The sequence below is a fragment of the Triticum dicoccoides genome, chromosome 6A (genome assembly GCF_002162155.2).
Source record: "Triticum dicoccoides isolate Atlit2015 ecotype Zavitan chromosome 6A, WEW_v2.0, whole genome shotgun sequence".
NCBI lineage: Eukaryota > Viridiplantae > Streptophyta > Magnoliopsida > Poales > Poaceae > Triticum > Triticum dicoccoides.
In genome coordinates this window covers 616,066,647-616,092,648 of record NC_041390.1, presented here as the reverse complement: position 1 = coordinate 616,092,648, position 26,002 = coordinate 616,066,647, and the positions used below count along the sequence as shown (strand labels likewise).

General features: G+C 44.5%; 3 protein-coding genes across 3 annotated transcripts; 2 read left to right on the top strand and 1 right to left on the bottom strand.

The window, feature by feature from the left end:
- The first annotated feature begins 559 nt into the window (after positions 1-559).
- On the top strand, positions 560-1,255 carry LOC119316132 (protein DMP10-like). Its single transcript, XM_037590484.1, has one exon. The coding sequence runs from the start codon at positions 560-562 to the stop codon at positions 1,253-1,255; it is 696 nt and encodes a 231-aa protein (XP_037446381.1).
- Positions 1,256-5,975: 4,720 nt separating this feature from the next.
- Positions 5,976-6,665, top strand: LOC119316131 (protein DMP10-like). Its single transcript, XM_037590483.1, has one exon. The coding sequence runs from the start codon at positions 5,976-5,978 to the stop codon at positions 6,663-6,665; it is 690 nt and encodes a 229-aa protein (XP_037446380.1).
- A 12,167-nt stretch (positions 6,666-18,832) lies between these two features.
- LOC119314660 (protein DMP10-like) lies at positions 18,833-19,697 on the bottom strand. The gene has a single exon (XM_037589367.1). The coding sequence runs from the start codon at positions 19,652-19,654 to the stop codon at positions 18,971-18,973; it is 684 nt and encodes a 227-aa protein (XP_037445264.1). The 5' UTR covers positions 19,655-19,697; the 3' UTR covers positions 18,833-18,970.
- Positions 19,698-26,002: the final 6,305 nt, after the last annotated feature.

The window sequence follows — 26,002 nt, the reverse complement described above, 5'->3', positions numbered from 1 at the left end:
TCAAAGCCCATGTTAATGCTTCGTCGTATATGAACAGAATCCGAAATCATGAATCTCCAACACATTCAATGCTTAGTCAATGCACACTTTATAGTGTATCGTGGCCTTCCAATTGGCTCCCATATTCATTTTGGTGCAAGCACGCAGTAACCATTGTCACTTTCGGACATGGCCACGAAAATAAACTAGCCTGGCGAGACATCTAGGAAATTCACGTGAGTAAAAAATTATACACTTATGCACAAGCCGATGCTTAGCTAGTTCTCTTTCCTCGCCTTCCCGGAAGAAGACTTCCATAGCGTATTAGTACCAATGGACTTAACGTGCTGGCTTAACTAGTCATGGTTATAATTAATTACAAGTTACACCAGCTTTTAATTAAATATAGCTAGCTAGAGAGTTGAAGCCCTGGTAGATGCATGCATGTATATCTTGATAGGGCTTTGGACTTTGGAATCATTCGCATAGGATTAGTTTGCCTATATAACGGCAACTTGAACATTCCTAGCTAGCTAGGACACGCGCCCACCCAAATCGAGCACAGTACGTAGTAGGTACAATGGCATCTTCTTCTTCTCCGTCGTCCATGGTGACCCAGATATCTCCACTGACCAACGACGTCGACGACGGTAAGATAACAGCCGCTGGCGCGGCACTGCCAACGCCAACCACAGACAGGGTCATGTTTGGCATCGCAAACCTTGCGCAACTCCTGCCAACGGGCACGGTGCTGACGTACCAGGCATTGTCCCCGTCCTTCACCAACCACGGCAAATGCGAGACCTCCGGCTCCAACCAGTGGCTCACCGCGGCGCTGGTCGCTGTCCTCGCCGCAGTGTGCATCTTCTTTTCCTTCACGGACAGCGTCATTGGCCACCATGATGGAAAGCTGTACTACGGTGTGGCCACGACGCACGGCTTCAATGTGTTCAACTTCTCCGACGAGGATGAGAGGCGGGAGTGGTCCGGTCTGGACGAGTTTCGGAGGCTCCGCCTCCAGACGCTGGACTTCGTGCACGGCTTCTTCACGGCGGTGGTTTTCCTCACGGTGGCGTTCAGCGATGTGGGACTGCAGAACTGCTTCTTCCCGGACGCCGGCAGGAACAACCAAGAGCTTCTCAAGAACCTACCTCTAGGAATGGCGTTCCTTTCCAGCATTGTGTTCATCATCTTCCCCACCAAACGGAAGGGCATCGGATTTAGTGACACGACTCCTCGCCAAAAGTTCGTCCATCCCAGCTTGAATAAAGTTTGATTCCCATAAGTGTAAGAACAAAACACCAACAAACATATACGTAGTTGCCATCCATGTTGATTAAGTGTTTAATAAATTTTGTGCTGGCTTGTAATATGATGGGGTGGATGTTGCTATCCTTCGTTTTTGTCCTTGCATTGTAGGGTTTACTAGTTATAGTGCTATCAGGTTTGCTGTGTGCTGATTGCTGAGTTAGATGATGGGTTTCTTAATACTGCATGAATTCACTCTTTTCTTCCCGTATCCTGTTTGCTATAAACAGATAATGTAGTTCCGTTATGTGAAAGTGATGAAAATGGGAGTAACCCAGTTCAAAAGAAAAGTTTGATTGAAAGTAATGGAACTAATGTGCAACAGAAGGTGCTTAACTGTGTATCACCGGAGAAAAACATAAAGTTTTTCAAGTATATACTCCCTGTTCCATAATGTAGTGCGTACAGATTTTTTGAAAATCAAACTTTGCAAGCTTTTTCCAATCAAGCTTTTTCCAATTAAGTTTTTGAAAATCAAACTTTGCAAGCTTTTTCCAATTAAGTACCAAATATATAAAATATGAAATTACTTCTTACAATGAATCTAATGATATATGCTTGACATTCTAGATGTAAATGTTTTTCTCCAAAAACATAGTCAAAGTTTGCGAGGTTTGACTTTTTCAAAAAATATATATGCACTGCATTATGGAACGGAGTGCGTATATAGTATGTCATAGTTGTCACATAAACAAAGTGTTTTCTACCATTTTTTCGAAAAGGGGGTTCGCCCCAGCCTCTGCATCAGAACAATGCATACGGCCAAGATTATTAATAAGTGAAAGGTCCAACACAAGTCTCCATGTCTCGAACAAAAACCAAAAAAAGGCTCACGAAGAGCAAAAACAAAGGTAGAAAAGCCACAACCGACTGGAAAAAAAAGATAGAAACACTAAATGCCTATCCTATTACATGACCGTCATCCAAACCGGTTAAAAATATCCCATGCTACCATCTCCCATCGGGTAGATCTAGTAACCAAACGCTCCCTGGCCTTCGTCGGAGTGAGTAGCGACCACACACAGATCAACGCAGTGGCTCGGAAGATAACCTGCAAAAAATGATTTTTTGTTGTTCTGTTAAAGACCAAATCATTTCTGCAATTTCAGATTGCCCATAATAACGCACAAACTCCTACACGAATGTGTTTCGCCGTGTCAAAATCTATCCTATCAAGCCACGTCCCGAATAACATGGTGATGAAATTCGGAGGAGTAATGTTAAATGTTATGTGAACCGTTCGCCACATAATTTTTGCCAGAGGGCAATCGAGAAAGAGGTGTTTGATTGATTCATGTTGGTCACAAAAGCTACATCTCATAGACCCTGTCCAATTGCGTTTTGCCAAATTGTCCTTTGTTAAGATAATTTGTTTATGTACGAACCACATAAACACTTTGATTTTCAAAGGAACTTTGACTTTCCAAACATGTTTCGATCGGGGAATCGTGCTAGAGTTGATAACGTCCAAGTACATGGATTTAACCGAAAACTCTCCATTCTTAGTTAGTTTCCAGCAGAGCTTATCGGGCTGTTGAGACAACTGGACATCCATCAATCTTCTCATGAGATTGAGCCAGGCTTCCCAATGGCTCCCTACTAGCGTCCTCCTAAATTGAATGTTGAGCGGAGTAGAGTGCAACACTGTTGCAATGTAAGTGTCTCTACGCTGAGCAATGTTATACAAAGACGGATATTGGAGTGCTAGGGGTGTCTCCCCTAGCCATGTATCCTCCCAGAATCTCGTAGCGGTATCATTTCCAACTATGAATCTTGTTCTATTGAAAAAGAGCGATCTAACTCTCATCAACCCTTTCCAAAAAGGCGAGTCAGTCGGCCTCACTATCACCTGGGACAAGGTTCTAGAGTGGAGATACTTGTTACGTAAGATCTGAGCCCAAGTGGCCTCTGTCTCGACAGAAAGCTTAAACAACCACTTGCTAAGAAGACATCTGTTCTTCACCTCCAGGTTTTCAATGCCTAGAACCCCTTGGTCTTTCGGCCTACAGATTATATCCCATTTAGCAAGTATGTACTTTCGATTTAGCTCATCACTCTGCCAGAAGAAACGAGATCGATAGAAGTCTAGTATCTCCCGGACTCCCACAGGAATCTCAAAAAAGAAAAGAAGAAGCATGGGCATACTTGTGAGGACCGAATTAATAAGAATTAGTCGGCCTCTGTATGACATTAGCTTGCCTTTCCAGCAGCACAATTTCTTCTCAAATCGATCCTCAATACACTTCCATTCTCTGTTGGTCAGCTTACGATGGTGAATTGATATACCTAAATACGTAAAAGGTAAAAACCCCAACTCACACCCGAACAGTTGTTTGTACGCATCTTGGTCATCATTAGCTCTTCCAAAAGAGAACAATTCGCTCTTGTGGAAGTTAATCTTTAAACCAGTCAATTGTTCGAATAAGCATAACACCAACTTCATGTTTCGCGCTTTTGCCAAGTCATGCTCCATGAAGATGATAGTATTATCAGTGTACTGCAGGATGGATACACCTCCGTCAACTAAGTGCGGGACCAGGCCTCCTACCTGGCCCGCCTCCTTAGCCCTTCCTATAAGGATTGCCAACATATCAACCACTATGTTGAAAAGAATAGGCGACATCGGATCTTCTTGCCTCAGTCCTTTGTGTGTTTGGAAGTAGTGACCTATGCCATCATTCGCTTTAATCCCAACACTCCCTTTTTGCGTGAAAGAGTTTACCTGGCTTCTCCAGGCCTGATCAAAACCTTTCATACGCAAAGCCTATTGAAGGGAAGGCCATTTGACCTTATCGTACGCTTTCTCAAAGTCCACTTTGAAAACAACTCCGTCTAATTTTTTCGTGTGGATTTCATGGAGCGTTTCATGCAGGACCACAACCCCTTCTAGGATGTTTCTGTCCGGCATGAACGTAGTTTGGGACGGGTGCACCACAGAGTGCGCAATCTGCGTAAGCCTGTTCGTCCCGACCCTGGTGAGAATTTTGAAACTTACATCAAGAAGACAGATAGGCTTGAACTGCTCGATACGAACAACCTCTGTTTTCTTAGGAAGTAAAGTTATCATTCCAAAATTTAATTAAAACAACTGAAGCTGTCTAGAGAATAAATCATGGAACATCAGGAGCAAATCTCCTTTGATAATATGCCAGCACTTTTTATAAAACTCCGCCGGAAAACCATCCGGCCCTGGAGCCTTATTGTTTTTCATTTGTGCAATGGCCTCAAACACCTCTTTCTCCGTAAATGGGGCTGTCAGAATATCATTCTGATTTGCCGCAAGTTGAGGGACATCCTCAACCCCGGACTCATCTAAGGATACAAAATTATCCTCCGGAGGTCCAAACGACTGCTTATAGTAATTAGTTATATAAACTTTAAGGTTCTCTTGTCCTAGAATCGTCCCCTCATCTTGCTTAAGCTGAAATATCCTCTTCTTTCGGTGACTGCCATTTGCAATAATATAAAAGAATTGAGTGTTGTCATCCCCTTGGGTGATTTTGCGAACTTTAGCTCGCAATGCCCACTTCAATTCCTCTTCTCGAAGGAGTTCTTTCAGCCTCAACTCCGCCTCCGCTTTAGTTTCCAGCTCTCTGGTATCTAAAATAGTGGATTCAACTTTTATATCGAGGGATTGAATAAGTAGAAGGAGCCTTTCCTTCTCAGCCTTATAAATCCCATGCGTATGCTTTGCCCATCCACGAAGGGTATGAAAACATCACAGCCTCCTACGATATCAATTACCACAGCCCTCCATTCCCTTGTTTGCTTTACGATCGACGTTGTTATTTTGAAAAGATAATCATGAGCTATAAATCTAGCTTGCCTCAAGAGGTCTCTCCCATTTTGCGAAACAACACTTCTTTCATCTACCCCACCATATTTTACAATGATTAACATACTTGTATAAAATTAATTAGTACAGTAATTTAGGATAATAACTACGTAAATTAACTAGGATAAACAGCTAAATTTAGGATAACTATGCAAAAAAATATACTGGGCGTTTTACATGTGCGTGCATCTATGTTTACTGGGTGTTTCTAGAGAAATTATATCCTTTTGTCAACTGCTACAGTTTTATAATCTTCATGGGACAGTGCCTCCTCACTTCCAAAATAAATGGCCTCTTTTGTTCAGTTATGCTTTCAGCAATAATAACTTTGTTGGTATTTATTTTATGTGGGATGTAGCTTGGAACGGGGTAGAGCATCAGGAGGATTTTTTTTTTTGAAACGGAGATCAGGAGGAAATTAATAACGTGAGTAAAAAGTGGCGTACTTGCGTAAAAGCTGATGACTAGCTACGACTTGTTCTCCTTCCTCGCCTTCCTGGAAGAAGACTTGCATAGCATACATCACCAATTAAATTCACGTGCTGTCTGTAAACTATATACTCCATGTCAGACGAGTTGGTTATAAGTTAACTACAACTTACACTAATTAACCATTCACCAAAACTAGCTAGAGAGTTGGGACCAGGTACATGCAATCGTGTAGTGTAGAGCCCTTCAGCATGCATGCAGCAATACCAAGTAAAGACTAGTCAACGCGCCAACACCAACTTAAATTTGAACTTTGGAATCATTCAGCGATACGTGCCTCTATATAAACTTCAACGTGTCGATCCGTTTGGAGCATTCCAACTTTCAGAGCTAGCACACACATCAAGCACACAGTAGGCGTACAATGGCATCTTCTTCTTCGTCATCGCCCACGGTGATCCAGATACATCCACTGACCAACGAGGACGACGGTAAGATAACAGCCGCCGGCACAGCAGCGCCAACACCTGCCACGGGGCCTGCACCGGCCACGGTCATGTCGAGCGTCTCGAACCTAGCACAGCTCCTGCCGACGGGCACGGTGCTGGCATACCAGGCACTGTCCCCGTCCTTCACCAACCACGGCAAGTGTGAGAGCTCCAACCAGTGGCTCACCGGGGCGCTGGTCGCCGTCCTCACCGTCTCGTGCCTCTTCTTTGCCTTCACCGACAGCGTTGTCGGTCGCCGCGATGGAAAGCTATACTATGGCTTCGCCACACTACGCGGCTTCAACGTGTTCAACTTCTCCAGCGAGGAAGAAAGGCAGGAGTGGAACGATCTTGACCAGTTTCGGAGGCTCCGCCTCCGGCCGCTGGACTTCGTGCACGCCTTCTTCGCAGCGGTGGTTTTCCTCACGGTGGCGTTCAGCGACGTGGGGCTGCAGAACTGCTTCTTCCCGGACGCCAGCAGGAACACCGAGGAGCTGCTCAAGAACCTGCCCATGGGCATGGCGTTTCTGTCCAGTTTTGTGTTCATCATCTTCCCCACCAAAAGGAAGGGCATTGGGTTCACTGACAACGCTCCTCCCCAGAAGGTGGTCCATCCCTTAAATTAATTAAGTCTGATTCTCGTAACTTAAGTTGCCACTTGCCAGGAATTGATTGAAAAAAATTGAATCCTTCAGGAAATTCATACTCAATCGGATTTGACGACACCGCTCCTCGCAGGCGTAGAAGTTGCTTGACTGTATCATGTTGGAGAAAATCATGAAGTTTTCTAATTATATATGTTCAGTGTGTCTGTGCCATGGTTCTTTTGTAAACAAGAAAATGTTTTCTGTCCAAAGCAAGTGTATAATTATGTAGGTGCCCTTTGTCCCAGCCTCCCAGGCTTATCGGATTTCTCCATTCCCTTTGTTTGCTTTAAGCTCGATGTTTTTATTTTATACAAAAAATCCTTAACTAAATCGAGTTTTTATCTAAAGTTCTCTCATATTTGGAGACCCATACCTCACACTTCTTTCTTAACTCGATTCTCAATTCATTTTACAATGACTAAATACTTGTATGAAACAAAATAGTCCTGAAGTTTAGGATAAACACTTGAATTATTGGATAAACACCTAATCAATTGGATCTGAACCATTCTACTAAAAAAAATTATATATGTGGACAAATCTAAAACTTGCGGTGTAAGAAGCAGACAGGGGAGGCCCCATATATACATTTAGAGACATTAAAATTGGACCTTAATCTCTCCATCTTAAGGCACTAGCAATTTCCGCCGTTGGATTTGCTGTTTTGGGCATCCCTAGCCATTAGATGCCCTTGTCAATGTGCGGATGGGCCGTGGATCATCATTGTTTGCAGAGTGGGCGAGGGACTAGGATGACGTTGCTAGGGCAACTATTCCCATTGCAAAATCAAAAGTATTTGGTTGATTCGGGTCTGTGGATGGTCAGAAGACCCTCTAGGGATTCTTTGATTCGCAGGATTTTGAAAACGCAGGAATAGGAAAAGTATAGGATTGGAGTGTCATGCCCACTTGAATCCTATAGTATTAGCAAGGAGTGTTTGATTTCACGGGAAAAGCAAAGGAATTGTAAAAAAAGGTTGGAATGGATATTAGATTTTCTATGAAATGTAGTACAAAAGATTCGATTGGAAAAATTTCGATGGGATTCAATCTTATGAATCAAAGGACAAAAGTAGGAAAAATTCCAAAGGATTTCAATCCTCCAAAATTCCTATAGAATTCCTTTGAATCAAAGGAGGCCCTAGTATGCTACCAGCAAGGGTCGCAACGGCCTTGCCAGAGCATTTATTTACAACAAAAAAAGGTTACAACATGTGAATCGAGAATGAGATCCAACAAAAATCTGATTTATAGACGTATCGGTTATGAGAATTCCACAACATCTTAACTTAGTACTCCCTCCGATCTTGAACTAAAACCACGACACTTATTTTGGATCGAAGGGAGTAAAACTTAACATCCTCCTTCAGTCTAACTTATCTAAGTTAAGATTTTTTTTTCTAAATCTATTAAGCTGTTGCAAACACTGGTTCTGTAAACTCGTCTGCAACTTGACCATCCTTGGGTATGAACTGAATTTCAAATAATCTTTATGCCACACGCTCGCGAAAAGGTAACCTACCTCGATGCATGTGCTTATGCCTCACATGGAAGAACGGGTTAGTGGAAGATATGTTGCACCAATATTGCCACAACAAAGAAGTGCAACCGAGCATGCTCATCCCCAAGCTCATTGTACCTCTGTTGCGGCATCGCTAGAGGTACAACTCATATTGTTTTGTTTTGTACATATACGGTACCGCAGCATGCAATGGGCCGAGATTCCTCTGACTCCGAGAAGGATGAAAAAACGATGGTCACTCTAGCAGCCGTGAGAAGGAAGCTGCTAGCTAGCTAGCTAGCTACTTGGCTCGTTGCGAATTCTTTTCTCCAAGTTGGTTGTAATATGTTTTTTTTTTGAAAAGGGGGATTCCCCGGTCTCTGCATCAGAACGATGCATACGGCCATCTTATTAACCAAATAAAGAAGTACCAACATGGTTCCAAAGGTCTCCAAAAGTAAGAAAAGTACAGAAAGCTCACACAGAGCCAAATAAAGGCTAGAAACACCAACTAGCTAGGACAAGATGCCACAACCGGCCGGCTCAAACTAGATAGGGAAACTAAGAACCTATCCTATTACATGACCGCATCCAAACCGGTTGAAGATATCCCGAGCTACCATCTCCCAGCGGAAAGATCCAGTAACCAAATGCTCCCTGGCCTCCGTCTGGGTGAGTAGAGACCACGAACGGATCAGTGCCGTAGTTCGGAATATGACCTGCAAAAAATGTATACATGATATTCTGTTAAAGACCAAATCATTTCTGCAAGTCCAGATAGTCCACAGCAAAGCACAAACTCCAACCCGAATATGTCTCGCGAACCCAGGCTCAATCCCATTAAGCCAAGTCCCAAATAACGCATTAACAAGCAATATGGACTGTCTGCCAAAGTACCTTGGCCAACGGGCAATCAAAAAAGAGGTGTTTGATAGTCTCATTCCGATCGCAGAAACTACATCTAGTAGGTCCTGTCCAACTACGCTTTATCAAGTTGTCCTTAGTTAAAATAACTTATTTATGGACAAACCACATAAACACTTTTATTTTCAAAGGAACTTTGACATCCCAAACATGCTTAGACGTAGGAATGGAGTTCGAATTAATAACATCAATATACATTGATTTAACCGTGAATACTCCAGACTTAGTCAGTTTCCAGCATAATTCATCGGGTTGTTGGGAAAGCTGCACGTCCATCAGTCTCCTAACTAGACGGAGCCATTCTTCCCAACGGTTGCCCGCTAGCGTTCGTCGGAATTGGATATTAAGGGGGTAGACTGAAAGACCGATGCGACGAATACCTCACGTCGTTGAACAATGCGGTACAAAGACGGATATTGGATGGCCAGGGGTGTCTCGCCAAGCCAAGTATCCTCCCAGAAACGTGTACTCGAGCCGTTTCCAATAACAAACTTCGTCCTATTAAATAAGGCCTGTTTGACTTTTATCAGGCCTTTCCAGAAAGGCGAATCGGTCGGCCTGACTGTAACCTGGGACAGAGTTTTTGTCTGGAGGTACTTGCTGCGAAGGATTTGAGCCCACATAGCATCAGTCTCCGATGAGAGCTTCCACAGCCACTTGCTAAGAAGGCATTTATTCTTAACTTCTAGATTCTCAATACCTAGACCCCCTTGGTCTTTCGGTCTACAGATGATATCCCATTTAGCAAGCCGATATTTTCTTTTAAGCTCATCACCCTGCCAAAAGAAACGCGATTGATAGAAGTCCAGTCTCTTCCTAACACCAACTGGGACCTCAAAGAATGATAGGAGAAACATTGGCATGCTCGTGAGCACCGAATTAATCAGGATTAATCGGTATGACATGAGCTTACCCTTCCAGCAGCTCAGTTTCTTCTCAAATCGGTCCTCGATGCACTTCCACTCTCTGTTTGTCAGCCTACGATGGTGGATTGGAATCCCCAGGTAGGAGAAAGGTAACTCTCCCAACTCGCACCCAAACAATTGCCTATAAGCATCATGTTCATCTTTGGCCCTACCAAAACAGAACAGCTCGCTCTTATGAAAGTTAATCTTTAACCCGGTCAATTATTCGAAAAGGCATAACACAAGCTTCATATTTCTAGCCTTGGCCAAGTCATGCTCCATGAAAATGATTGTATCATCAGCGTACTAAAGGATGGATACACCTCCATCAATAAGATGAGGTACCAAACCACCTACTTGACCATTTTCCTTAGCCCTTCCTATCAAGATTGCTAACATATCCACCACAATGTTAAACAAGATAGGGGACATCGGATCTCCTTGTCTGAGGCCTTTATGTGTCTGGAAGTAATGACCTATGTCATCATTAACTTTAATTCCCACACTACCTTTTTGCGTAAATGATTCAACCTGTCGACGCCAGGCCTCATCAAAACCTTTCATACGCAATGACTGTTGGAGGAATGGCCATTTGACCTTATCGTACGCTTTCTCGAAATCCACCTTAAAAATTACTCCATCTAATTTTTTGGAATGGATTTCATGGAGAGTTTCATGCAGGACGACCACCCCTTCAAAGATATTTCTGTCCGGCATGAAAGCAGTTTGGGATTGTTGCACCACTGAATGCGCAATCTGTGTGAGTCTGTTAGTCCTGACCTTGGTGAAAATTTTGAAAGTAACATTGAGGAGACAGATCGGCCTGAATTGCTCAATTCTCACAGCATCCGTCTTCTTAGGAAGCAGTGTGATAGTCCCAAAATTCAAGTGAAATAATTGAAGCTGTCCGGAGAAAAGATCATGGAACATAGGTATTAAATCCCCCTTAATAATGTGCCAGCACTTTTTATAGAACTCTGCCGGGAATCCATCCGGTCCGGGAGCCTTGTTGTTTTTCATCTGTGCAATAGCATCAAAAACCTCCTTCTCCGAAAATGGGGCAACCAGAATATCATTATCAGCAGCTGATAGCTGAGGTACGTCCTCAGTCCTGGACTCATCGAGGGACACACAATTATCCTCCGGAGGTCCAAATAACTGCTTATAATAATCGATAATATATGTTTTTAGGTTATCTGACCTAAAATAGTGCCCTCATCTTGCTCAAGCTGAAAGATACGCTTCTTTCTGTGCTTGCCATTAGCTATCAAATGGAAGAACTGAGTGTTCACATCCCCTTAGACCACTTTGCGGACTTTGGCACGCAAAGCCCACTTCAATTCTTCTTCGCGAAGCAGTTCTTTCAGCCTCTTTTCCGCCTCATTTTTAACCTAAAGCTGAGCTGGTGACAAGATATTGACTTCGGCCTGTATGTCCAGGGCCTGTATAAGAGTAAGGAGTCTATCCTTTTCAATCTTATACACACCACTGAGGTGCTTAGCCCAACCCCGTAAGAAACTTCTTAAATGCCTAATCTTATTCTGCCAACGCTCTATCGCATTCTTGCCTCCTACACCTCTATCCCATTCCCTGGCGATCAAGTCCAAGAACCCCTCACGTTCAAACCAAGACATCTCGAAGGAGAAGGTATTCTTGTTACCCTCATGGTTCGGCTCCCCTGAGTCCACGAACAATGGGGTGTGATCAGATACTCCCCTCGAAAGAGCTTGCACCGTAACCAGAGGGAACTTTTGTTCCCACTCCACGCTCGCAAGTACTCGATCAAGTTTTTCATAGGTTGGGTTTGGTGAGCATTAGCCCAGGTGAAATTTCTCCCAGAAAGCTCTATCTCTCTCAGATCCAAGCTTTCAATAATGGTATTGAACATAAACGACCATCTGCCGTCAAAGTTATCATTGTTCTTCTCCTCTCTCCTCCTGATGATATTGAAATCACCTCCAACTAAAATTGGAAGCTGTTCTGACCCACAGATTCGAACAAGGTCCGCCAGAAACTCCGCTTTAAGTTCAGGCTGTGTGGCACCATAAACCGCCACCAAAGCCCAGTTAAAACCATCTACCCTAGACCTGACTCGAAACTTGACCGCGAAGTCTCCCATCACGACACTTCGGACTTCAAGCGAATCGCATCTCACACCTAGTAAGATACCACCCGATCTTCCTCGCGGAGGGAGGCAATGCCAATCGAAATCAATACCACCCACAAGAGAAGAGAGAAACTGGGGCGCAAAGTTATCTCTACCCGTCTCCGATAGAGCAACAAAATCTAACCTCTGCTCTAGAGCTGCCTCAGCTAGGAATATTCTTTTAGCCAAGTCCTTCAGACCTCTGCTATTTCAAAAAATTCCTCTCATAGTTCATCATGGAATTTTTTAGTAACTCGAATCCTAGCACTCCTACGAACTGCGGAATCTGGATAGATCTTCCATTTCCACTTATGCTTAGGTTTACTAGGCTCATTCACAAGGTCCTCATAACCGGGTTCACATATATTGCTAGCCTCCTTCTCTAGGGGTACATCATCTTCCTCAGAATCATGATTGGGGGGTGCTAGATCCGCACACAGATTATCAAGCACTCTAACCCCTAACGCATCAATCTCATCATCATTCATAGGTTTAACTGCTGCAAGATTACGAATAACCTCTAAGGCACGTTCCGCCTCCAAATCTAATAGATCATTCACCGAATTGGTAATCTCACTATCTGTATCACCTAGTGAAACTCCTAATTGGTTTGCATTATTTATATCTCTTCATTAGAAAAATGCAATAAGGAATTAGATAAGTTGACGGACATACCAGAAGATACAGCAGCTTCCTGAAGCTTGGCCGCCCTCATAGCGCACCGCTGCTGCATATCGTCAACCTCGGGGATGTCGAGGATGCGAGCACTCATCCGTCTCCCCGCGGAGATAGGGTCCGGGATCCCGCCAAACGCGACAACCTCCTCCCTAGTGAAACCTGGCACAGAGTCCCTCAAAGGGTCTACCGAGGTTACCAGAGAAGGCGTCGGCGGGCTCCCGATCCCCTCAGACGGGTGCCCCACACCAGGGCCCCCGGCCATGGGTGGGAGCGAAGAAGGGATAACGGGGGCCACCTGCCCGCGCCCTCCTCCCACCCCAGCCGCCGGCTCAGACGGCTGAGCCATCGGCGAGGGAGAAGCAGTCCTCCTGACCGTCGGGGAAGAAGGAGGAGCCAGGGCCTCCTGCCCCAGCACCCCCCAACGCAGCTGCTGCCGCGGTGGTTACCACCACCATCGGAGTAGCAGGAGCCGAGGCCTCCTGCCTCGGGCTCCCTCTCCCAGCACCGGCTGACCCCCTCGGGGCCGGCGTCACCGACGCCACCGAGGTCGGGATGGGGATGGGAGAAGACGGGGCCACCTGCCCCGAACCCCCTCCTCCACAACTCATCGCGCACGCAGTCGCCGACACAGGAGTCGCGTCCACGTGAGGCGCCAGGGCAAGAGAAGCACCCTCCGTCCTCCTCACCGTAGCCCTGACCAAAGTCCTCGTCGGCCGTCCAGTAGACAAGAAATCATCCCCCTCGAACTCCAACGGAGGGAGCGTGTGCTCAAGGTAATCATCAGAATCTACCCGGTCACTCCATAGTCTGGGAGGTGCCGTGGCTGGCTCAAAGGACCCAAAACGCAGAGTAGTCATGGGCACTGCTGGTGATGCTGCAGGCTCAACCCCGGTCCCATCCCCAGGCGACTGAGCTGGGTGAGAACCGTTAGACCCCTCTTGCGTGGGCTCATCTGACGGTGACCCCTTGGCCCCCGTATTACCATCTCTGTCGTGCATGTCAACATCGTTACGATTAACCGCATCAGCAAATAGATCAGTGTCCTCGAACTCGATCTCAAGCGGGAACACCTCTCCCCTATAGGTCCAGTTGACCTTATCAGGCACGAACTCAAAAGGTTGTAATATGTTAGTGTGTTATTTCTTTCAAGTCTGTATGTACGTTACAGCGTTGTCCATGTACCCACGCATGTTCCATTCTATTTACTTCGTCGGTCCATGCATGCATTGGACCGTGAATCTTTCATCGATTTTCTGCTCCGGCGACCTTGAATAGAAGTCTAGATTCTCTCTCTCAAAAAGAAAGAATAGGAGTAGAAAGTGCTCTCCTGAGCACGAGCTCACATGCACCTGATGTGAACCGTAAAATCCAAACGGTACTAATTTTTTTTTTTAATTATTTTCTGTTGACGAGTGTTTCACTTGCATGCAAATTTTCGTGATAGAATCACATTCATAGAGGCCTGGGCAACAAAACAAAATTGATGCTCCCAAATGCTTCCAACAATAATCTATTTGAAGACACCGATGTCATTTTTTTCCAAGACCTGCATGAACGTTATTTCATCCTGAAAACTTTTTTGACGAAACCTCGTCAGAGGGCGGGGAGCTCCCGCATTGCATTATAGAAGAAGAGAATTGATTCAGTTAATAAGGGAAACCGGACCCAAAAACCAAACAAGTACGGTTAATTGAGGAAAACGGGCAAAAACCACACACAAAACACATAACTAGCTATCAAGGAACGCCGTCCGAGCCAGATACAAGGGTGCATAGGCCCAAGAGCATCAAAAGCACCTCATACACCTCATATCCTGAAAACTTGCAAGCATGTGAAACACACATCAATGTCTCACAAATATATATTTTAGACTTTTTACTGTTCATCCAAGTGCATGTGTACTCGCTTGCAGAAACTCTGCACGCGTAAGATACTACCAATCGCTAGCAGCTTCTCTCATGCTCTGCATATTGCCATGATGCCATCGATACATTAAACCATGTATGCAGCGGAATCACTGGAAAGCACTTACGAAAGCAGGCGCACAGTCCAGCCATGGGCTTGGGGCTCATGTCCAGACCATGCCTCACAACTTCATTAAACATTCGACAACAATACGAAATATATATGGTTTTGAGATAGCACCGTCCCATGCGTCTGCATCAGCCCTAGTTTTTGCGGGGTTTTACTTGATAGAAAACAAATAGAACACCCACAATATCTTGCAAACGAGGGGCCTATGTTGGGCAAGCAGGTGTTGTTCTTTACAGTTTAGTGGGTTGGGCCAAACCTGCTTAGGGCTTAAATGTTCCTAACCTAGGTCTTAGGCCCACCCATGTGCATGTCAGTACATAAACTTGTGATACTTGTCTCATGAGTTCAGTTTAATATATCAACTTGCAAAGTGCACGACGCACGAACAAGGCCAGAAATTTGAGCCACACAAAGGTTTTTTGATGCAACAATAATTTTCTTGAATGGCGAAATGTTTTTCAAAACTTATGCAAACAATTTCTTATACTGCATGAAAATTTTCAATTTGAGATGAACACCTTAAAAAAATTAAGCATTTTGGTTTATACTCCCTCCGTTTTAAAATATAAGCCCTTTTAGTGGTTATAATACAGACTACATACAATTATATATAGACATATTTTAGAGTGTAGGTTCACTCATTTTGCTCCTTACATAGTTTGTAGTGAGATCTCTAAGAGGTCTTATATTTAGAAACAGAGGGAGTATTTATTTATTTCTATTTCTTTGTGGAAATGGGTTAAATATTTTAAAAACATAAACAAGAGTCAAAAAGAAAATAAGAAATAAATAAATGAACAAACGGACCAAGGAAGGAAAAGAAACGAACAGGACAACGAACGAAACAAAGGAAGGAAGAAAATCCAACTGGACCGGAATACTATGGGCTTCCCTTAATGCAAGGTGCGGTTCTCCGTCTCGCTTAAAGCAAGACATAACCACGGCCCCTTATTACCCCTAAAGAAAAAAATACGACGGTTCTTATTCGGCGTTAGGCTAGTCATAGTGGGAGTAACTTAGATAATAACATAGCGCACTTCAAGAAATTTTTGCTTATATGGCAAGTATTTAATGTGAGGTAGTAACATAATATGTTATTGTAACATAGCGCTTTCCAAGACAAAATGAGTCTACAAGCTAATAAATAAAGCCATCTATGACACTACTATTATATTACTTTGCATTATGAAGGTAGTAACTTAGACTAGTGTCATGCATATGACACTAATCTAAATTACTCCCCACTATAACCAGCCTTATACAAATATATGGAGTCAGTGACTCATCATGTATATGTGCTATGTTTGACTTCCAGGGCGCGCCGCAGGGTCAAATTTGGCGCCGCCACTCGTGCTAATCTAGCTCTAAAATAAGTTCCAAGGAAAAATTGTGCTAATCAAGTAGACAGCACATGCATGGTAATGTCATGGGAGAGACATGCTGCATCTATTGAGACGGTAAAAAGAAAGCGACCCACGACACGAGCAGCAGACGCACACCGATTGTTCTGACTTTGAACAAAAACGTTTCGCTCGCGCTGCCTCCAGGGGGGCGGCTCGGGCGAACCCTAGCCGCCGCCGCCCCCGACCCCCATCCACTTGCTTCCCCCGCCGCCGCCGGAGGAAGCCGGCGAGCGAAGCTCGTCTGGCGGACGGCGGTGGCGGGCTCGCCTCCTTTTCTCCTCGAGGGGGCCTCTGGCTGGCGCGCAGCGGTGCCCCTGGGCGCCATGCGGGGCGGCGGAGTCCGGATGCTGGGGCGGCGGCCCCAGGGGTTCTTGGTGGGGCTAGGCAACCATGGCTGCGTGGGCAGCGTGGGTGGCCGGCCGTGGCTTCCGATGGCGGCGGATCTGGGGCCTGTCCAGATCCGTTTTGCAGGGGTGATGGCGCCTCCTACTCCCCGGGGCGGCGGCCCCGGCCGATGGGCGCGGTGCAGCCGGCGGGCTGTGCCGGCGGGCTCTGGTGGGCAGCCTCCCACGGCCGCGCGGGCGGCGTGGGGGCTACGGACGCTGGCGCAGTGGCGGCTCCTCGCAATTCGTCATGGCTCCATGTAGAAGATCCGCCCCTGCTTCGATCTGTCCCGATCCGTGCTGGTGCCGGTCCTTGGCGGCGGCTTCGGCGTCCCCTATGGCCGGCCTGGCGGATCTGGCGTGCGGGTGAGGTTCCGGGGGAAACCCCTGGCTGGCGCGGCAGCCTCCCCAAAGTCGACGCCTTTGGCGCCGATTCCCTTCCTGAAGGCTTTGGGGTGGATCCTCTCCCTTCCGCCTCCTCCTCGAGCTATGGCGAAAGCTTTTGTTCCCCTGGTCTGGGCGTCGATGGCACCCTGGTGTCGTGCTCCTTCTTGAAGGCGGCGGCTGGGAACAACTCTTGGTGGCGGGGCTGCTGTGGCGTGGTGGCGGTGCGCTTCGGCCTTCTACTTGGTGCCGCGCCTTGCTTTGCGGGACCAGCGGACGGTTTCTTTGGTGGAGCGGTGCTTCATCCATACATTGATGGCGACGGATCTTGACGGCGTGGCGCAGTGCAGATTCGGAGTTCGATGTGGGAGGATGGACTCGCGCAGGAGGACGACGCTGTCTGGCGTCGTGGTGACGTCGATGGCAGAGAGATCTGGCACGGTAGATGCAACAGTACAACTCTAAAGATGGACTCGTGGCAGGTGGCTGTGGCGGCCTCATACCCGGCAGGCGTCCTGATTGAGAAGTGCGCCGGACTGATAGGTGCCCCATACCAGGCAGGCGTCCTGGTTGGGACCTCAGGTCTTAGATGTTTAGGTTTGGCTGCGATGTCTGTTTGGTATTAGGCCCAGGCTATCAGCGCCCCTACATCATTTGGATAGGTGTAGCGACAGTTGTTGCTTAGACGGTGGCCTTAGTCTTGCTGTTGTATTACTTTGTAAGGTCTTGTGAGTATAATTAATAAAGTGGCCGTATGCATCGTCCAGATGCAGAGGCCGGGGGTCATCCTCCTTTTCTAAAAAAAAAACGACACGAGCAGCAGCTGATCACATCGACGAACAAGAGATCGGCATATATATCTTCTAGTAATATTCAACGTTACCGGACGGAGAAAGAAAGAAACGTTCAAGGCCAAAAGATATGTACTGTACGTACGTATGACCAACGAATCAAACGGAAAGAAAGCTGCAGCTCGAAGCATCTATGTACGTACGTGCGTGCGTGCGTGGGTGCGGACGTGGACAGCTCTGGACCTTGGACGGAGACAAAATTCACGCGACATAACGTATGCTCCTTGCACAAAAAACGATTGGCCAGTAGCAGCTTGTAGCTTGGTTCACGTACGTACGGCTGCTACAATGACAGCGGGACATCGATCAAACTTTTTTGTTTTTATAATCCTTCGAAACATTGGCGGTCCTTATGGTCTGTGGTGCTGGAACGCTTCTGTTTTGGCGAGCTAGGCCTCTGAAACTTACGGCGACAGTGTATCTGTTCATGTTGCCTCTCATGCGTTTTGCATGAGCCGGTTGGTGGTTATACATGCGTTCTGTCTTGTTGTATTTCCGTACGAACTACTATGATTTCGTTAATGAAACCGGGAGGAAACCCCTTTAGCAAGAAAAATAAAGAATACTAGTACGCTGTTGCTTAATATGTTTTGCAAGAGAGAAAAAAAGTTAAGCCCAATTATGAGAAAGTATTCATCTGATTAAGGAGGCGTAATTTAGTTTGAATTTTCCATTTGTTCTTCAAATTACGGCTTGGTAAGCCTAGGAGGAGGCGAGGGCAAATTCGTCCTAGCAAAAATGAGGTGTGGGGCCTGGACTTGCAAAAGAAGGAAAAAAAAATCAATTTATGGTATTTTGTCAAGCTATTGATCAAAGATATGGTATATAATTCAATAAAAAAAAAGGTGTGCTATAGAAGCAAAGTCCGAGGAAAGATGTGGCATTTTCTCAAATTGCCCGAATTTTTTTCTCATGAGAACTTTGGCAGGCACCTAATATATCCTTCGAAAACCCACGATTATTTTCTCTTTCGATACAATCGACAACTTCTATTACACATTTCATTGTTTGCAGTTCCTGCTACGTTTTCCCTAGCTCCTTGTTTTTCTTCAAAAAAATATGGGAATCGAACTTGATTAAATTGAATGATCGACCTTCCTGCCAGGAGTATTGTCGCTGAATCCGATGCCCTTCCTTTTGGTGGGGAAGATGGTGAACACAAAGGTGGACAGAAACGCCATGCCCAGCGGGAGGTTCTTGAGGAGCTCCTGGGTGTTCCTATTTGCGTCGGGGAAGAAGCAGTTCTGCAGCCCCACGTCGCTAAACACCACCGTGAGGAAAACCACGGCGGCGAAGAAGGAGTGCACGAAGTCCAGCGGCCGGAGGCGGAGACTCCAGAGCTCGTCCCTGTCCCACTCCCGGTTCTCGTCCTCGCCGGGGAAGTTGAACACGTTGAAGCCACGGGGCGCGGCGACGCCGTAGTAGAGCTTTCCGTCGCGGCCCACGAGGCTGTCGGTGAAGGAGAAGAAGAGGCACACGACGACGAGGATGGCGACCAGTGCCACGGTGAGCCACTGGTTGGAGGCCTCGCACTTGCCGTGGTTGGTGAAGGACGGGGACAGCGCCTGGTACGCCAGCACCGTGCCCGTCGGCAGGAGCTGCGCAAGGTTCGTGACGCTCGACATGACCCTGTCCATGGTAGGTGTTGCCGTGGGCGGTTCCGTGCCGGCGGGTGTTATCTCGCCGTCGTCGTCGACGTCCTTGGTCGCCGTCGGTGGAGGCATCTGGATTACCGTAGGCGAGGGAGAAGAAGTTGCCATTGCAGGTAGTGTGCTCGATGTGGGCGTGCTCGCGCGTGTTCTAACTTCTAAGTCCCAGCTAGGAATATTCCAAGCTGATCCACACGCTGCTGTTTATATAGGGAAATTATTAAACCATTGATGATTCCAAAGTCCAGCCTAGGGTGGCGCACGTGAGCGTTGCTTTGTCTACTAGTACTCCCTCTGTAAACTAATATAAGAGTGTTTATATCACTATTTTAGTAATCTAAATCCATTAGTTTACAGAGGGAGTAACTACTAGTACATCACTTGCTGCGTGTTGAACGGCTCTACATCCATTAGCGTAGTTTCGTTTAATATAGTTAGTTATAATTCACAAAAAAATTATCTTTTCAAAAGGAGGTTTTTTCAGAGATTTAAAAGAAGGTTGACATCTCTGCTCGACATAGTTGTAATGCACACATACATTATTTTATTGAAGTTGATGCAAGGCAACAAAGTTATAAACATCGGCAAAGAGTACAAAAGATAATTACTCCCTCCTGTCCTTTTTACTCTGCATATAAGAATTGTCTGAAGTCAAACTTCATAAAGTTTGACCATATTTATATGAAAAAATATCAACATGTATCATGCTAAAGTTATACAATATGAAAATTTAAGTCATGACACAACTACTGATATTGATTTCATATTGTGAATGTTGATATTTTTTTTCTGTAAAGTTGGTCAAACTTTACGAGGTTTGACTTTAGACAAATCTTATATGCGAACTAAAAGGGACCGAAGGGAGTATGTCAAAACCATTATAAGATATGAATGTAACACCTACGACTTGGTCGACCTTTTCCGCGGCAACATCTTCAAGGAGGGATAAAGCCCTCTATGGTCATCACCACGTCTGGTCAGAGATAACCTGGACAAGAATTTACGTACTGGTTGCCCAGATTAACCAATGAACACTAGCACACAACCATTGAGACAAGGCCTTATGCATGTTGGTCACTATTGAGCCTGGCCAATAAAGACTACACAAAGAGTTTTCACCCTAGACATGAAGAGGTGTTTCAGTCACCATCTTAATGATGACTCTTTCAATAGTCACGCCTGTCAATACTCCACGCCAATGACACGAGAAGATTTGTGAGACATCTTCTCACATTAGATATAACTTGTCATGAGTAGTTTGATGTGAGCACTTCAATTTGGCGGAAGTCTTCTTCCATGGAGATGGGAAGGTGAGCAAAGAAACTAGCTAGTGCCCTCTTGTCTATCAGAGCAATTCCAATCATCCCCTGCCCCACTCTCTATCTCTATTTAAGGAACTTTGGATAAAAAAAAATCTCACTTTAGCCCTCTCTTTACTTACCTAGAGTGTAAACAGCCCTTAGTCCAACATATTTCTTCACTACATGTAGAGAGATGGGAGGGCCTTTCTTTCCCACAAAACAACAACCGCCACGAGATTTACCTTCCATCTCACCTACCCCCACCAGCCGCTGGAGCTTACGGCTGCAACCACGAAACGTTGGAGCTCGCTGAAGGCCATCGGCGGCGCCACTTGCTGGAGCACGCCAACCGCCATCGTCTATATTTTTCTTCTTTCTTTCAGCACAAAAGAGTAGGAGGGATTTAGCGGGATGACCGTGGTTTAGAAAAAAGAGAATCCCAATAAAAGGACCCCCCTAAAAGGATTTAGAGGAATTTTTGTAGTTGCTCGTTATTATTTACTCACACTAATTTCCTGCCGGTCTACCAACCTTCAACATCTTCTGCTAATAGATTCTTGGAGGCAGAGGACTGCTAGTTCTAGATCCGATCGAAGTTTTTTTTTTGGTTTTTTGGTCTTTGGTTTCGCTTGGTTTTTCGTTGATTTTTTACTTTTCTTTGATCAGGACTGTTGCATGCTGAAGGGCTCTAGATGCATCTGTGTAGTTTTGTTTAATAGTTGTTGTAGGTTATAATTCACACCTTCTTTCTCTTTTCAAAAGGAGCTCTTTTAGAGATTGAAAAGAAGGTTGGCACATTTTTTCCCTTGTAGTTGATGCATGACAACAAGATTAAAAACATCAACAAAGATAGTACAAAAGATAACTATGTCAAAACCCTTAAGATATGAATGTAACACCCAGGACTACGTAGTTTAGGTATGTGATTTCTACGTACCACGGTCATCTAAAAAAGCAGAGCAAGATCGCATCTCACCCCGCCGCTTTCTCCAAAAAAGCTAGGGTTCCTTTGTTTCCCGCCGCCGCCGCCGTCGGTTCGCCTTATCTCCGGTGGCCCTAGGGCCATGGGGGCGCAGTGGATCCTGCCCCTTGCCGGTGGGAGGGCTTCATTTTTAGATGTTTCTTTTGGTTTTTGTTAGGATTTTTGTCCTGCTCAGAAAGATGAGACGGCGACAGCTCCCTAAACATGGAATAAGGTTCTCCTCGCCTAGCCTCATTTCAGGTGGTGCGTCTACCATCGTCGGAGGGCGTGTGGAGGCATGCCTCCGGTAGACCTCACAGGATTTGGTTTGTAGTTATCTTTGCTGGATCTACTTGGATCTGGTCTTTGTTCGTCTATGTTCATGTGTCTTCAGGTTGGATCCTTTCGATCTATGTGTCTCTTCATTGGTGGCGGTTGCTGCTCTGGTGTCGTGGTCCTATAGGGCCTTAACAAACGACTTTTCGACTTTCTACTACAACAAATTTTACCCGACTCCAGCGAGGGAGAGGCGATGATGATGGTCGTCTTTGGTTCGCTTCAGTGCTTGTAGTCGTTAGTAGGTGGTCTATAGACCGTGTTCATTGTACTAACATGATTGAAAATGAATAGATAGGAAGTTTTCTCCAAAAAAACACCTATGACTAGGTCGACCTTTTTGTACCAACACCTTGAAGAAGTGATAAAGGCCCTTGCGCCGTCATCACAACATCTGGCCAGAGACAACCTCGACAAGGATTTATGTCCTTGCTACAGAGACCAACCAATGAATGCTAGAACAACACCAATGAGACAATGCCTTAGGAAAGTTGGCCATTATTAAGCCTGGCCAATAAAGGTTAGGTCAAGAGTTTTCTTCCCGGACATGAAGAGGTGTTCTAATCACCATTTTGATGACTATTCTTCCAATATTCGTGTTAGTCAGTACTCCATGACAATGACAGTACCAGATTTGTGGGACGCCTTCCACTTTAGGTGTAGCCTAACATGAGTAGTTTGTAGTGAGCATGTCAATTTGGCGGAAGTCTTCTTCGAGGAAGGTGGGAAGGTGATGAAAGAAACTAGCTAATCATCGATTGTGTATCAGAGCAATTCCAATCATCCACTCTCTATTACTATTGAAGGAACTTTGGCTAAAAAAAATCTCATTTTAACCCTCTTTCTACTTACCTAGAGCCCTTAGTACAACACATATCTTCACCACATCTAGAGAAAGAATAGGGCCTTTCTTTCCCATAGATCACCAACCACTTTGAGATTTTCCTTCCATCTCACCTACCCCACCAGCCATTGGAGCTCATGGCTGCAACCACTGCACATCGGAGCTCACCAGAGGCCATCATCGCCACTTGTTGGGGCTCACCACCCACCATCGTCTATTTTTTGTTCTTTCTTTCAACACAAAAGGAGAAGAAAAAAGAACAAGGGGGATTTAGCGGGATGACCGTAGTGTAACAATAGAGGATCCCAATAGAAGGAGCCTCCTAAAAGGGTATTAGGAAGGCATATGTAGAGGAGTTTTGGAGTTGGTCGTTATTATTTTGGGTGTGGCTAGATCTCAGTCGACTGAGATTTAACGAAGTCTCAGTCAAGTGATAGAACTTATAAAAATAAAAATAAAATAATCTTTTTGCAAGGATCTCCACATAAGATCCCATGAATATATCATTGAGACATTGACTAAGACATGGTTAAGTCTCAGCCTACTGAGATTTAGCAATCCTGTATTATTCACTCACTAATTTCTTGCCGGTCTACGAACCTTCAACATCTTCTGGTAGTAGATACTTGGAGGTAGAGGACTGCTAGCTATTTCTACATCTAGATCTAGATTTCATCGAAGTTTTTAGTTGATTTTTACTTTTCCCTCTCATTTTAATGTTTACTTTTCTTAGTAGTCAAAATATTTATTTATTCTGTACTTCTTTTTTATCCATAAACATTCTTTAACATATGACTATATTTTTTGTCTCCATGAACTTTTTCAAATACACAATAACCTCCCTTTTCACACATATGTTTTTTTAAAGTAATATGTAAATTTCTTACAAGAATATAATTTTTTGTACACAAAAGTATTTTAAAAATATGCGATGAACATTTTATTTTATAAATACATATATTATCAATAATATTTGTTTTAACAAAATATTAAATATCTTCATATATGTATATAATTTCTTGCATAAAGAAATATTTTTTTATGCAACTAACATTTTATTACATTGATATGAACATTTTATTTGTGCAGGAATAACTTTTCATTTCTTGACTTTTTCATATTTGAAATATTATTTTAGAACATTATTTAAAATGGTAATAAAAATATATTTTCCTATTTCCAAATAGTTTTAATTATTATTTAAATCGTATTTCCACAATATTTCCTTAAATCTTTAATAACCTTTTTCAGAAAACATTTACTTTAATGGGCCAACCTAGGGGCACGTGGGGTGTGCGTCAAATGTTTGTTTGTTAGACAACAGGAATAAATATTTGAATTGAACATTATTCCATGACTCCTATTTCAGACTCCATCTATAAGGGGAAAAGGAAAATAGGATTAACCGCTCTTTTCTCACTCCCTCTCTATTGCATGGGTGGAAGAACTAAGATGGAGAATTTTGAAAAATAAATGGCTCTCTAAGCTAGCACACACGCTACGGGATGCCCATGTCATAGCACCCCGCTGAACACACTAATGTGCCTTTGGTTGCACACTGATTGATCTCGAACCTGCCTATTTCGTCGAGATTCCCGATTGCTTGCTCCAACACTTCTGACACTTCTTGGTCGATCCAACTTGGTGACTTATTTTGACACAATTGCTCATCTAAATCAATTTGAAATTGCAACCTTAAAATTTGATCTAATACCAGTTAATAAAAATCTGAATCAACATACAAGGAAACTATTCACAACCCATTGTCTACATTTATTAACAAGGCTTAATGTGAACACCTACATCCCGTGTTATGATTATGAGTTCTCATTAAATTAATGTAATGCATAGAAAACAAAGCCTACCACAGTTGACATTTATCTTCGACCTAGATCAAAACTTGCAATATAAAGAAATACATAGAATCAAAGAAGTGTGTGGCACACTTCTAATTTGTCTGGACATTTGAATGTAGCTCGATCTACTCTTATCTATGAAGTGGCTCAGTCAAATATCATCTTGTTCACTAGCAATTAGATGACTTACATTGGCGAGCAAGTGTTATAGTACTAGAAGTGACACAGGTATGGGGGTTCAAAAGAGGTAATTGCACTGACAGTACATAAACTTGTCACGTGAAGAGGGCTAATCTTTCTGGGAAATGACGCATATGCTATGAACGTGAGCCATTTATTTGTCCTGGCATATCTAGAAGTTTACAAATTAAAATGTTATCTTCGAATTGCATCACAAGGTCCTTCTCCTGTATTTTCACACACATTCGTCAGAACCCTATAGTTCACTCAGGGGCTTGATCAGTAGGACTGCCTACTCTTTATGCTCCTCGCATCTGGGCGAATTTTGACAAGACATTGGAAGATCAGGACGAAAATTCACCGTAATTCGGTTCTTCATCTGGTTGTCATGTCCCAGTTCCATCTCCCTGACGTGAAAGTTAAGCAACATTGAGGTCGACCATGATGTTGCCATGGTGCTTCATCTCCTCTATCACAACAGAGATTGCAAATGGGGAATGACAAGAGAAAAATCAAGGATCTATTCACAAATTAAATGTGCCCTACCTAGTTCGGTTTCATCACGTGTGCCATACGTGCATCATTTTCCAACATGGAAGGCCATCTAGGCTTAACTATCCCTTGATGGCATGATTTGGACGAAAACCAAATTCTTGCCTGGTTCATGCTTCATGCACTTTGCAAGTTGATGTATTAAACTGAACCATGAGACAAGAGTCACAAGTTTATGTACTGACATGCACATGGGCGGGCCTAGGACCTGGGTTAGGAGCATTTTAGCCATGGCCAGGCCAAAGTGGGGAACATTAGCAGTTTTGGCCCAACCCGCTAAACTATAAACAACACCAGCATATGCCCCTAATTTGTCCATTTCCTGGCCCATCGATCTCTGGACTATGCAACTACCATATGGATGTTCTATTAGTTTTCTGTCAAGTAAAGCCCTGCAAAAAATGAGGCTGATGCAGACGCATGGGGGTG

Coding starts and splice junctions, on each gene's coding strand:
- LOC119316132 (XM_037590484.1), top strand. CDS start 560: ATGGCATCTTCTTCTTCTCCGTCGTCCATGGTGACCCAGATATCTCCA.
- LOC119316131 (XM_037590483.1), top strand. CDS start 5,976: ATGGCATCTTCTTCTTCGTCATCGCCCACGGTGATCCAGATACATCCA.
- LOC119314660 (XM_037589367.1), bottom strand. CDS start 19,654: ATGGCAACTTCTTCTCCCTCGCCTACGGTAATCCAGATGCCTCCACCG.